The 12,088-nt window shown below is 39.8% G+C and overlaps 2 protein-coding genes across 6 annotated transcripts; both read left to right on the forward strand.

The window, feature by feature from the left end:
- Positions 1-103: 103 nt before the first annotated feature.
- dnajc5gb (DnaJ (Hsp40) homolog, subfamily C, member 5 gamma b) lies at positions 104-6,250 on the forward strand. 5 transcript variants are annotated; one of them, XM_042072606.1, is made up of 8 exons: positions 104-693; positions 847-941; positions 1,160-1,230; positions 1,324-1,446; positions 1,613-1,826; positions 3,851-4,055; positions 4,934-4,990; positions 5,144-6,250. In XM_042072606.1, the coding sequence occupies exons 4-8, from the start codon at positions 1,334-1,336 to the stop codon at positions 5,245-5,247; spliced, it is 693 nt and encodes a 230-aa protein (XP_041928540.1). In that variant the 5' UTR covers positions 104-693; positions 847-941; positions 1,160-1,230; positions 1,324-1,333; the 3' UTR covers positions 5,248-6,250. The 5 variants fall into 5 exon arrangements, with proteins under 5 accessions (XP_041928540.1, XP_041928537.1, XP_041928539.1 ...); XM_042072603.1 differs by having other exon boundaries at positions 847-937; XM_042072605.1 differs by having other exon boundaries at positions 847-933.
- Positions 6,251-7,358: 1,108 nt separating this feature from the next.
- Positions 7,359-12,023, forward strand: LOC121693269 (zinc transporter 2-like). Its single transcript, XM_042072598.1, has 8 exons — positions 7,359-7,446; positions 7,616-7,824; positions 8,351-8,497; positions 9,053-9,206; positions 10,032-10,227; positions 10,614-10,719; positions 10,913-11,047; positions 11,240-12,023. Exons 1-8 carry the CDS (start codon positions 7,379-7,381, stop codon positions 11,383-11,385), a joined length of 1,161 nt encoding a protein of 386 aa, XP_041928532.1. The 5' UTR covers positions 7,359-7,378; the 3' UTR covers positions 11,386-12,023.
- Positions 12,024-12,088: the final 65 nt, after the last annotated feature.

The following is a 12,088-nucleotide window of genomic DNA, read 5'->3' on the forward strand; positions in this document are numbered from 1 at the left end:
TTCCTGCGTCATCAGACGGAGTTTGCACTTCCATATTTCTATTAAGAAAAATATGAAGAAAACGTATGTACTCGTGGTTTATTTAAATGCTGAATGATTGTCTGACTTTAGGCCAAATTGTATCAATTATAGTAATACTTGAAGCGTACTCGACTGGATAGACTCAATTTATTAAGTTTTCAAGTTCTTAGCGTTTTAGGTTGACTGATGACCGCACTGACATGGAATAGAAAACTAAAGATTATGGCCACTGTTGGTAAGCTCAAAGAGTTTGAATTCGAAATGTGGACATTACAAGACAGGTCAAAAAGATTCATAAAACATTACGCTAAGTTCAGAGAAGAGATTGTGTATACTGGTTAATTTTCCCATACAGTAGGCTACTTCAGTGGATGGTTGCCAATGGAGTGTTCTGTGCTCTGCTAGCGGAAGTTAGTGATCACATGGCATACGAAGTTTTAGCTCACCTATTCGGATGTTTGTGCTGTCAGATACCGCTCTCTACACACCCATATTGCCTAATAGAAAACGTCAGTAACGTTAGTGAACTTGGGTTACTTCCTACATTTAGCTTACGCTTCCTCTAATGGCAATATGAGGCGAAATTTTACTGTAGCCTACCCTGGTTGAGTCTCCGAATCAGACACAAACTAGTTGGACCTGTCCGCGTCCGAATCTTGGGACTTTGACCAGGTAGGTAACCGTTGCCATTTCTGACTTTTCACAGAATGCTGCCGAAGGATTGGTGTTTGAACTCGAAAAAATCCAGTCAAAGACACCACCTGCATCTGGAAACTTGTCACTTAGTCTTTTGTGGTAGACTAATCTATGTGTTTTGGAACTCAGCAGGAGATCTCACCCAAAGATTGTATCCTACAATCTTTGACTTAGGCTACCTGTCAGAACATTGTCACGACCTTAATCGGCAGCGGGGTAGGTAGGTAGAGCCTATTGATTCTTTGTAACACGGAAACTCCGGTGCCTCTTATCAAATCTTAAGGCCACAATTAATATGTTGTCTAATGTGCCTAGCTGTCAACGCGAAACTATGTTTTAATTCACGAATTTCGCTCAATTCATCTGACTGCATGTCCTCATGTAGGCTACACATGTAAGCTACTTCTAATGTCAGGTAACCTATGTTTTGTTTTTACACTAGGTTACTCTCATGTTGCCAGTAGGCACTTAAAGACGGGCCTATGCTTAAACCATATTCCCGTGATAACACAGGTTGGTCATATTTTTAGACTCTGGTGCTTTTTTTATTATGCCATGTTAACTATGATAGTAATAATAGGTTGCTAATTCCATTTGTGCTGTTAGACTTGAAATCATGGAGGAACCAAATCGACCCCAACGCAAATTATCAACTGCAGGGGAGTCTCTATATCAGATATTAGGTGTCCAGAGGGGGGCATCAGAGGATGAGATTAAAAAATCGTACAGGTAAGGAGCAAAAAAGAAAATACATTCATCATATTCTCATAAATGTGACCCTTAAATACACCACAAGGAATGACATCATGGTGACATCGCAAGTTTTCATTCAAGTCTGATGAAGATGCATGCCCTGGCTTTAAAAAAATCCTCAAAAATAGTTTGTCCTTCACAGAAAACTTGCACTTAGGTATCATCCAGACAAGAATCCAGACAACCCAGAGGCTGCTGAGCGCTTTAAGGAGATCAACAATGCCAATTCAATCCTGAACGATGAGAACAAGAGGAAGATCTATGATGAATATGGCTCAATGGGTCTTTACGTGTCCGAGCAGTTTGGAGAAGACAGTGTTCAACTCTACTTCCTCATGTCTAAATGCTGGTTCAAGGTGGGAGCAAGTGTGTGTGTGTGTGTGTGTGTGTGTGTGTGTGTGTGTGTGTGTGTTTCATGTTGTTTTGTCAACACATTTGCCCTTTAATAGGCCAATAGTGGATTGAGGGCATTGCTTTGGTTGAAATATATCTACTCCGACAAATTAATTTGTTGGTACAGGGTGAGAAAAACACCTGGTATTGGTTTGGGAGCTCATGACTGGTTTCCTACACATTAATTAAGGTTAGGCTTGAAAGGCTCTGCACCATGTTTGCTGTGATATTGGGTATGTCAAGTCCAGTCGAGTCATTTTATTTGTATGACACATTTAAAAACAACAGAGTTGACCCAAAGTGCTTCACAATTTGTGAGGTTAGACATGATAGTTCTCTTGCAAAAGACGTAAAAAGACTTGCAAAACACATCTGGCTTTTGCTTTCTCTGTGCACAATGTAGACAATGTCAGTTTGAGGTCATACTTTTGTCATAGTTCTGTTAACATACAAAGATCCAAACTTCAAGTATTGGTGTTTATTTACACACATTAAAACAAACACAAGTGTGTTTTTCCAAGTCAAAACACAAAATAGCAATTTCACAGAGACAAAACAAATCAGTCTACATTGGGTCGTCTCTCTCAAAATTTCGTCTACATTACATGCAATGTCCTAGTCCAAGGCACCGGGGAAAATATATTGTGGAATGCCGTATCCAGGCCTGACATGACAATATCCCCACATGTAGACTGATTTTTTTGCCTGTAAAAGGGCTATTTCTTTCTCTTCTTACCCTTCCTCTTCCCCCTTCTCGTCCTCCTCTTGCTCCTCCTTGTCCTCTTCGCTCTTCCTCTAACTTCACCTCCTTGTCCTTGTCATCCTCTCCCTCTCACTTCTTCACCTCCGCATCCTCTTCCTCCTCTTCTTCCTCCTACTTCTTCACCTCCATGTCCTATTCTTCGGCCTCCTCTAATTCTTACTCTTCTCACTCTTCCTGCTCCCTCCATTGTACCCATTATACATGACCTGTGGCTTATTTATAGTGCTTAGGCTGATTGCAAAGTGAACTAATTATCTAAAACAGTTCTCACATGAGAAAGAGTGCCAGAGAGTTGGCAAAATAGTGAAAATAATATCCATACATGTGTATAGATTTGCTAGGAGTGTGTTGATCATTTGGAAATTGAGTGTAAAGCATGAGTTGTATTTACAGTTCTGCAAAAAGAGTGCTGTGCAGTGAATTGTGCCTACAGTTGTGCAAAGTGTGTGTTACAAAATTGCAAACTGAGTGCAAAGCAGTGTTTGTGCTTTTAGTTTTGCACACTCAGGGAGTGGTTTTGCTATACGTATTAATAGTTTTAGAAATTGTGCTATAAGAATCACAGTTGTGTTTAAGTATTCAGGAAAAACTGTAAAAATAGAGCTGTACTGTTGGGTGAAACTGGTAGATAAAACTGGGTGTTGTCGGCATAACACTGGTAGGAAATGTTATTTTTCTTGAAGATTGAGCCGACGGGAAGCATATATAAGGAAAATAAGAGGGCTTCCAGGATGCCACATATCAGAGCAGAGGATGTTACAGGGAGTGCATTTAATGTCTTTTCATTGAGATGATGCATGCCCTTCTACTTGTTAACATTTCCTAGATTAGGCCTCCAAACTATTTTGTTGTAAATTCTCCTAGAATTTTGCCTCATTTAGTAAAGGTATAACAAATTAGAAATGTTTATTTACAGACAATATATAGAGATTACACCCCACAAACCAGTAATGCACTACTTTCAATATTTTCATATATCCTACTTTTCCTGATGCGTTTGCTGATGTGTGCAAGTCAGTACGACTTCCAAGACCTGGTTTCCCATACATGGATTAGTCCTAAACCAAGATTTTTTTTCAAAAGTAATCTTCATTGATGTTCTCTATTGGTCCAGGACCAGGCAATCCATGCATGAGAACCCTGCATTAAATGTTCTTTATGTGTTTATGGTAATACTGTATTATTGTGTGTGTGCGCGTGTGTGTGTGTGTGTGTGTTTTCTAGACTCTCGTGGTGATTGGGACGTTATGCACGTGCTGCTGCTGCTGCTTCTGCTGCTGCTGCTGCTGTGGGAAGTGTGGGCGCTCGGAGGAGGAAGAAAACCACTACTTCATGGATCCCGAGGAGCTGGAGGCCCAGATTAGAGCTGAGCAGGAGGCCTCAGGTTGGCACGGGGCAGGACACTATGGGCCAGGAGAGTCGGACGCAGGTGAGAATGGGGGACACAAATGAGGGAAAATAAGCTGCCAGTACTCAACAAAGGGCACTGTTGACTTAACTGATTAAAACAGACCGTGAGATTGTAAATTGTAAAAGATAAAGGTAATGAGGAATAATCAGATAACTCCAAGTGAGAAGAACTAACAGAGAAACAAGACCTAAAATCAGATGAGAGAGCCCCAAAATATTAATTCAAAAATTGCTTTGAGAAGTGTTGCCGTATGTAGTTGAAGAATGAACAGAAGACATGCATATGTGTAAGCAGGAAAACACATGCAGAAGTTATGTCGGCAGAGCATTCAGTGTGGGATTCCAGTGAAATGTTCAAAGCATTTCTGACATACAGTAGCCTAGTGGCGCCAGACAGGTTTCCGTTACATTACAACTACAACAACTTGCATTTATATACCACTTTATCAAGGCACCCAAAGCACTTTACTGTGAATGGGGAACCCCACTAACCACCATCAACCTGTAGCACCCACCTGGGTAATGCATGACAGCCATTATATGCCAGAACACTCTCTAGTTTTAGGTGGAGAGTGAGTGAATGAATGAATGAGCTAGCGTTATCTAGCTATAGATAGGCTATAGATATAGAGGCTCAAGGCTATGGATAAATACCCCAAAGAGCTGTGAACTGGCAGTGATCTTCATCTTCTTTTGGTGTACTGTATATGACTACATACAGTATGACCAGGACTGGTTACAGTCACAGTCACAATTCTTTTTTCATACTTTCATACTTTGAAAGAAGCTTTGGCACTGGTAGTGTTGCTCGTGATGATAACGTTAACTTTGTATTGCCCAACACCAGGTGCTACAATAAATCCCCATAAATGAATTACAATTATTACAATCCTACAGGAGATGGTGGGGTCATTTCTGGTCAGCCCATTCCCTTAGGCCCTCCTCCAGGCTCAGGTGAGACATCAGAGTGTCTGGACACCATGCAGTGCTCCAGCCACAGCCCTTGAATATCAGACTAGCACAATGCAGCAATCTGCTACCACACTGTTTATTGTCTCTTTGGTCACTCTGCCCTCCTGACCCCTCTCTCCTCTGAATGTCGTCCAGGTGATGTTCCCTCAGCCATCGTGGTGGAGCCTTTCTCCAAGCCCAACCTATCGGCTGGACAGGCACTGAACACATCTAGCACAGAGGAGTTGGTCAGTGACTGACCCCACCTCATTAGCTCTCACCTGCAGCATGTGAAGGAATGACACACACTGAACTCTCTGCTGGTCACACAGAAGGATCGCAAACGCACTGTCTGCCAGATGCTTTTCAGTTCAGACAGGATTTGACAATACAATTGCGTGATTGAACTTCTACTGTTTGTTTTGTTTATCAGGCTCAGGTTTATCTGCTCTGAGATTATATATTTTTATTGCTGAAATGGATTGCCAATGAATGTATTTGATTATCCAAACTAGATAAGATTATCCGGGAATCAACTGGTGATAGCTGACATGTTCCCGCATGTTCTGTGATGTTTTTTTTGTTTGTTTTTTTGTTAAAACAAAAGTGTTAATATATATATTCAAACAAAAACAATTTTTGATGCCATAACTTCCAAAGAAAGGTCTGACACAATGCAGACTTTGTGGGTTAATGTAAGTCTTGAAAAACTACAGTTGCGTTAATCCTGTGAACATCAAGGGTGCATTATGATGTTTTGTTTACAAATTAAGCTGATTTATTTGATGAGGTTTACATTTATTCAGGAATCATTTATTTCTTCTTTTTAAATGAACTGTCACTAGTCGAAGTGGCTTACTGAGACCAAAGAGAGCTTTGCTATAGTAGTGTAATGTACACTGTTGCCAAAGTCCCCATCTAGGTACTACAGTACTCTCTCACTTGGCCAAGGACACAACTTGTAAGGGTAAGCCAGTCATACATATCCAGTTCCAGTGCACATAGATATCGCTGTAAGATTTTCACCTCATCTTGGACATGTTTTCTAGCCATTTTTTTCGTGACTTGAGAAAAGATGATATGTGACTGTAAAATAAGTTTCTTGCCTGTTTTTAAATTATAAGCAATATGCCACGTCAGAATGGAATAAATGTCAGCACTATATATTTATCTATTTTATTGTCGTCATTCTATATTGTTATTGTTCTCTCTATTTAGGTTGCATTTTATGTTCACTCCCATTAAATGTGATTTTGAAGGATATTGATGCTAAAGTGTTTTTTCCAAATCATATATACTATCAGTAATATGTTCATCCATGCAAGACTCAGAGGGCTCTGTATGTGTGGTAGTGGATATCTACGTATATGTATCCCAAATACTGTATATATTAGTACTCCACCCGAGTAGCATTCCTGATATTTACCACCCCATATTTTGTTGCTATAATTTATGATGACAAGAGGTTAAATGCACCAGTGATATTTTGCAAGTGATCTCCATTAGCATTCAATCAGCAAACTGTTAAGACCGTAAATGGGCAGCTAGCATTAAAAGAGTATTAAACCCAATACAAACTCTCTGTCATCAAATCAACGATTATATTATTCTACCACTGGACCATTTTGCCTGATGAGCATCTCATTAGTGCATAACACACAAGCCAGTGACCTCATAAAAGATCCATTTACATAGCCAGTTCATTTGAGTGGATGGCCTGACAATCATCAATCATAACAAAGATTTATTTAGCTTATTCATTTTGTTTCAAAATGTCATGTAAGTCATCTCCATAGCTTGAAAGATCGTTGCAGTACATTGAAAATGATGCTAGATGGCATAAGTGAGATATCCCAGAGACAGTGACTGAATGTAACTAAATTAAAAGTTAATATTTTTAAATAGTTAGGACATTTTAGGACATCAAAAGTAACTTGCCTTAAAAAACTAGTTTATTATAAATTAATTTGATGCAAGAACAAAAATGCTAAAAATGGTAATGGCTGATGCTTTTTAGATTTTACCAATCATTCGATTTTACAGATATTGCCAACATTGATTACTACCAATGAATGCTACCCATAATTATTTTCAAACAAAGATGTGTTCTGCCACTTAGTCTTTGCTCAGTGGACCACACCTAACCTGCCTAATGAGATTAATTCATCTAAAGCTTCTGAAATGCTTCTACTGTAAAGGGAACCTGCAGAAGCCACACCAACTGACTCCACTGTAGATAAGAGTGTTAACCCATGTAAAGATTGAGGCTGGCTGGGACCTGGACTGTGGAATGGGTACACGTGTTTCTTTACTAATCACCTGCTGCTGCAGACAGAGGTTTGGGACACGTCTCCTGCAGACTTGACAAATTATTTTAGATTGCTTTGAATTATGAGTTTGAAAAGGCCACTTCTTGACGGAGAGCAGGGTTCTAAAACATTTCCATTGGAGAATTTAAGGTAAGGGTCAACTTTTTGGTGACATTATGTTTTATTACACAGTGGTGTTGCTACTAAAACGTATTTATTTCCATTATATGATACTTGCCTGAATAACTGAAAACATGGTGTGTCAGTCAGAAAAGCGCTTCACTATTGAATAATTCTGTTTTTGTTCTCCTGTGTACAGATCATTCTGTGACACAAAAGAAGAATACCTCCATACAGGAGCAGGCAACAAGGACAAGACCAGTCCACACCAAGCGCAGACACAAACCCCATCCCACTGCCACAGTGACGGGGCATCATGGGCTGAGGACAGAGAGAGACAGCTGGCCAAGAAGAAACTCATCATCACCTCAGTTGTCTGCCTGGTGTTCATGGTTGGTGAAGTGATCGGTAAGGATGAATGTTGGAAATGGCTATTTATTGAGTAACAGTGACTCAATAAACACCGATAAACACTTCATATAGGGTAGACGAGTGGCTTGGTTGTTTGGCAAAGAACTATTGAGTACAGTAACCCTATATAGTAGCCTAGGTATCCTGGCCTTTATTTTCATGGATGGTATTGAGTGACTAATGAGCAATAAACTTTTATCTGTGTGTATTATGCAAATAGGCGTGTATTATGCAAATAGGCAATAGCGCGCTCTCTCTCTTTCTCTCTCTCTGTCTCTCTCTCTCTGTTTCTCTTTCTCTCGTGTGTGTGTAATGTGTGTGTGTGGGTCAATGTACATGTCTCAAAGCTCTGATATTTTGCTTGCTCATGCTGTATCAATATGGGTCTGAATCCATATAATTGGAGGCTTTACTGTAGGTTTCAGACAGACCAAAAGTGATTGATACTGCAAGTGTGAGCAAATGTTTGGCCTCTAATGCAGCTACAGTATTTTGGATGTTTTTAAAAGAGTTTGCCCTTCAGGTGGCTATGCAGCACACAGTCTGGCAGTCATGACGGACGCAGCGCACCTGCTCACTGACTTCAGCAGCATACTGGTCAGCCTCTTCTCCCTGTGCCTCTCCTCCAGACCCCCCTCCAAAGCCATGACGTTTGGTTGGCATCGCTCAGGTCGGTCTGCCCAAAACACCTTAAACATACAACTAAAAATACAATTAACAATTAAAAATACAACTATTACATGGCTCTCTAGGTTAGTTTTATAATCATAGTTTATGGTTGATTAGAAGTTGATTTGGTACAATTTCTTTAGCATTGGTGAATTCAGATTTCAGTACTTTCAGGACTGGTATCAAAGAATTTCAGGTTTTTTTTCATTCTGATATTTTTTTTTTCTGGTCAACCCTCACATTTGGGACCTTTGGGCCGTTCTGATGTGACATATTCTGTGATGCTGTGATGTGACATATGCTGTGATGCATATTATGTCACATCAGAACGGCACAAAGGTCCCAAAGGTATAGTATGAGTATACTTATACTATACATTTGGGACCTTTGTGCTGTTCTGATGTGACATATTCTTTATATGTAAAGTATTTAATATACTTTAATTATACTTTAATTACTCTTTCTGCTGTTAAAGAATGTGTTTGTGTTGTATGTCAATAAAGTATCTATCTATCTATCTATCTATTCTGTGATGCTCACGTCACGTCCCCTCCAGAGATCCTCGGCGCTCTGCTCTCCGCCCTCTCCATTTGGGCTGTAACTGCGGTGCTGGTCTTCATTGCCATTCAGAGGATCCTCCGTGATGACTATGAGATCCACAGTGGCATCATGGTCATCACCTCCGGCTGTGCAGTAGGGGTCAACATCATGTAAGTCACTATGCAGTTTGTATGATCCATCCATAGATGGTGGTATTGGCATTCAAATAACAGATAATTTAAAAAAATTAATTACAGGGAAGACCAGCTAACAATTTAGATAGATAGATAGATAGATAGATAGATAGATAGATACTTGATCCCCAGGGGAAATTCAAGGTCTCAGCAGCATACAGACAATACAAACACATTCTTTAACAGCAGAAAGAGTAATTAAAGTATATAATATAAAAACACAACTAAGCAATAAGGACAGTAGAAGATAAAGAATATGCTAAATATACTAAAATACAAATGATACTAACTAACACTTAAATACAATATATAAAAATATACTAAAATACAAATTACAAAAATACAAATTATACTAACTAACACTTAATCTAAATCAATTCTAAAAACAGTATCCACATAGTGGTGATTAATCAATCAGAGGCGCTTGCAATGACTGAGGCAGGGACTGAGCCTGTGATTCTCTGTGCATAGTAAGGTATGGTAAGGTGCTCTAAGGTGCTCTGTGTGAATGAGTGTCATGGTGGTAGTGCAATTGTGATAGTGGTCATGGTGATAGTGCGTTTTTAGACGTCCAGCTGTGAACTGTATTACACTGCACATTGTATCTTTTTTCAATGCTATAGCTAAACCTTCATATGAGATTCTAAATCTATATCTGATTTGTGCTTAGGGATATCTTATTTTTGTGTGTTTATAGTTGTGAAGTGACCTTGGATGACATACATGAAAGGTGCTTTGTATATACCGGTTATATGCATTATTACTATTATATTAATTTTGTTTGTTTCTCCCATCCAAAAGCATGGCCCTTATCCTCCATCAGTCCCCATCCTCCCACGGCCACAGTCACGGCCTGTCACATGGCCACAGTCACGGCTGCGCACAGGCAGCAGGTAACCATGGCAACGCCAGTGTGCGAGCAGCGTTCATCCATGTGGTGGGAGACCTGCTGCAGAGTCTGGGAGTCTTCCTGGCTGCCCTCATCATCAGCCGTTGGGTCAGTTGAGTGGCCACTAGGCTTTCAGGGGTTATGGACAAACTGGCCTGATAATGTCATCTTATGACCACCCAAGAAAGCTGTTTATATTCATGTTTATGTTGATAGTTCTTACCAGACTCGTCTTTCCAAAGTGACTTACAATGACGTCAATATGTCAGTAGTATTTACTAATATGTCATTTGGAACCAAAGTAGTTGCCTCGTCATCTTAGTTTTATTATTCCCTCTTGGTATGTCAGAGTTAAAGGTTAATGGTATGTTATTACCACACCATCGAATATACTAAGAGATTCATTAAGAAATATACTGTAAGTAATAAAATACTGACTGACTTACTGTGCATTCTTTTTATCATAAATGTTGTTTTTGGTGTTGTTCACACAGCCTGAATATAAAATAGCTGATCCTATCTGCACCTTCCTGTTTTCTGTGTTTGTGCTTGCGACAACCATCACCATTCTGAGGGACATCTTCAGTGTACTCATGGAAGGTACAAGATTTACAACTGTATGTGTTTTCCCATGTTTCACTGGGGATTCATTTAGAGGATATAATTCAAACATATCTAAGAATTGAACTGTTAATTATATTTTAGACTGCACTACTATTATCTAGTACTATTTTAATATCTTGCCTAAATGTACTGTTTAATCTTAACTCATTGCACTGCATGTTGTTGATAGGTGCCCCACAGGGCCATGAATTTGACTCGGTGAAGGAAGCTCTGCTTACAGTGAGCAGTGTCCGAGCTGTGCATGACCTCCACATGTGGACTCTTACATTAAACCACACACTACTGTCAGCTCATCTGGCTATTGGTAAACATTTTAATTTTTTGCTAACTAAAAGACAAATGACAGCAATGATATTGTAATATGTCATTGTCAGCAGTCTTGGTCTCCTCTCATTTGAACTGAGACCCAAACAGAAAACTGGATGCTGATGGACCTAAATATACCAACAGGAAGCTACCTGAATTGACCACACTCTCTCTCTCTGTCCTTTTTTAGAAGACTCAGCCAATCCTCAGCAGGTCCTGATGGACGCCACGGATCTGCTTCAGTCCAAACACAGCTTCCGCAGTATCACCATCCAGATTGAGCCCTACTCCAGTGACATGGCCTTCTGTTCTAAGTGTGTGGGGCCCATGGACTGAGAACCCCCCAAAATCCCGGGAGTCGAGAGAGCATACCCTCTGCGGTACAAGAACTTCAAGCCGGATAATCTGTCCTGAAGCATGTTGGGGTTTTTTTTTCCACGGCTGTTGACAACTCACACATCTGCTGGCTTGTACCGAATTTACAGCTTATCTGTGTGTAGGTCAGAAGTTCACTCTCCGCTGTGTGTGTGAGCTCCCCTGAGTGTTTGTGATAATTTTCCAGCTCAGTGGGAAAGCTCCTCATTCTATCAATATTAGCCTTTCTGTGAAGATAAGGACTGACAAGGTCAGCTACTCCAATATGACAAAAATAATACTGTCAAACTGCAGTTTAATGGGTATGGGGATTTGGGTAGTGAAGATCTCTCTTTATGTAACTTTTAAGTTATTACACAAAGGTGCAATGTTCTACTTCTGATAGACAGTCACTGTACACTGAAGCTTACACTCTTTAGATTTTGGATCATACTATAGATGATTCGACAGGTCTGACTCTTTTGTCCCAGACCGATTTCAGAAAGAAATCTTACACCTCCACATGAGGTTCAAAAGGATACACACTCTATTATACTGAGTTTTAAAAGAGAAAATATATATCTATATTTTCATATAACCTGATTAACTGATGGTACTGAGTAGAAAATGTACTTCAATGATACAAAGAGACATTTGAATCAATTTATATTTATTTCCATGACCA

This window comes from Alosa sapidissima, chromosome 19 (genome assembly GCF_018492685.1).
Source record: "Alosa sapidissima isolate fAloSap1 chromosome 19, fAloSap1.pri, whole genome shotgun sequence".
NCBI lineage: Eukaryota > Metazoa > Chordata > Actinopteri > Clupeiformes > Clupeidae > Alosa > Alosa sapidissima.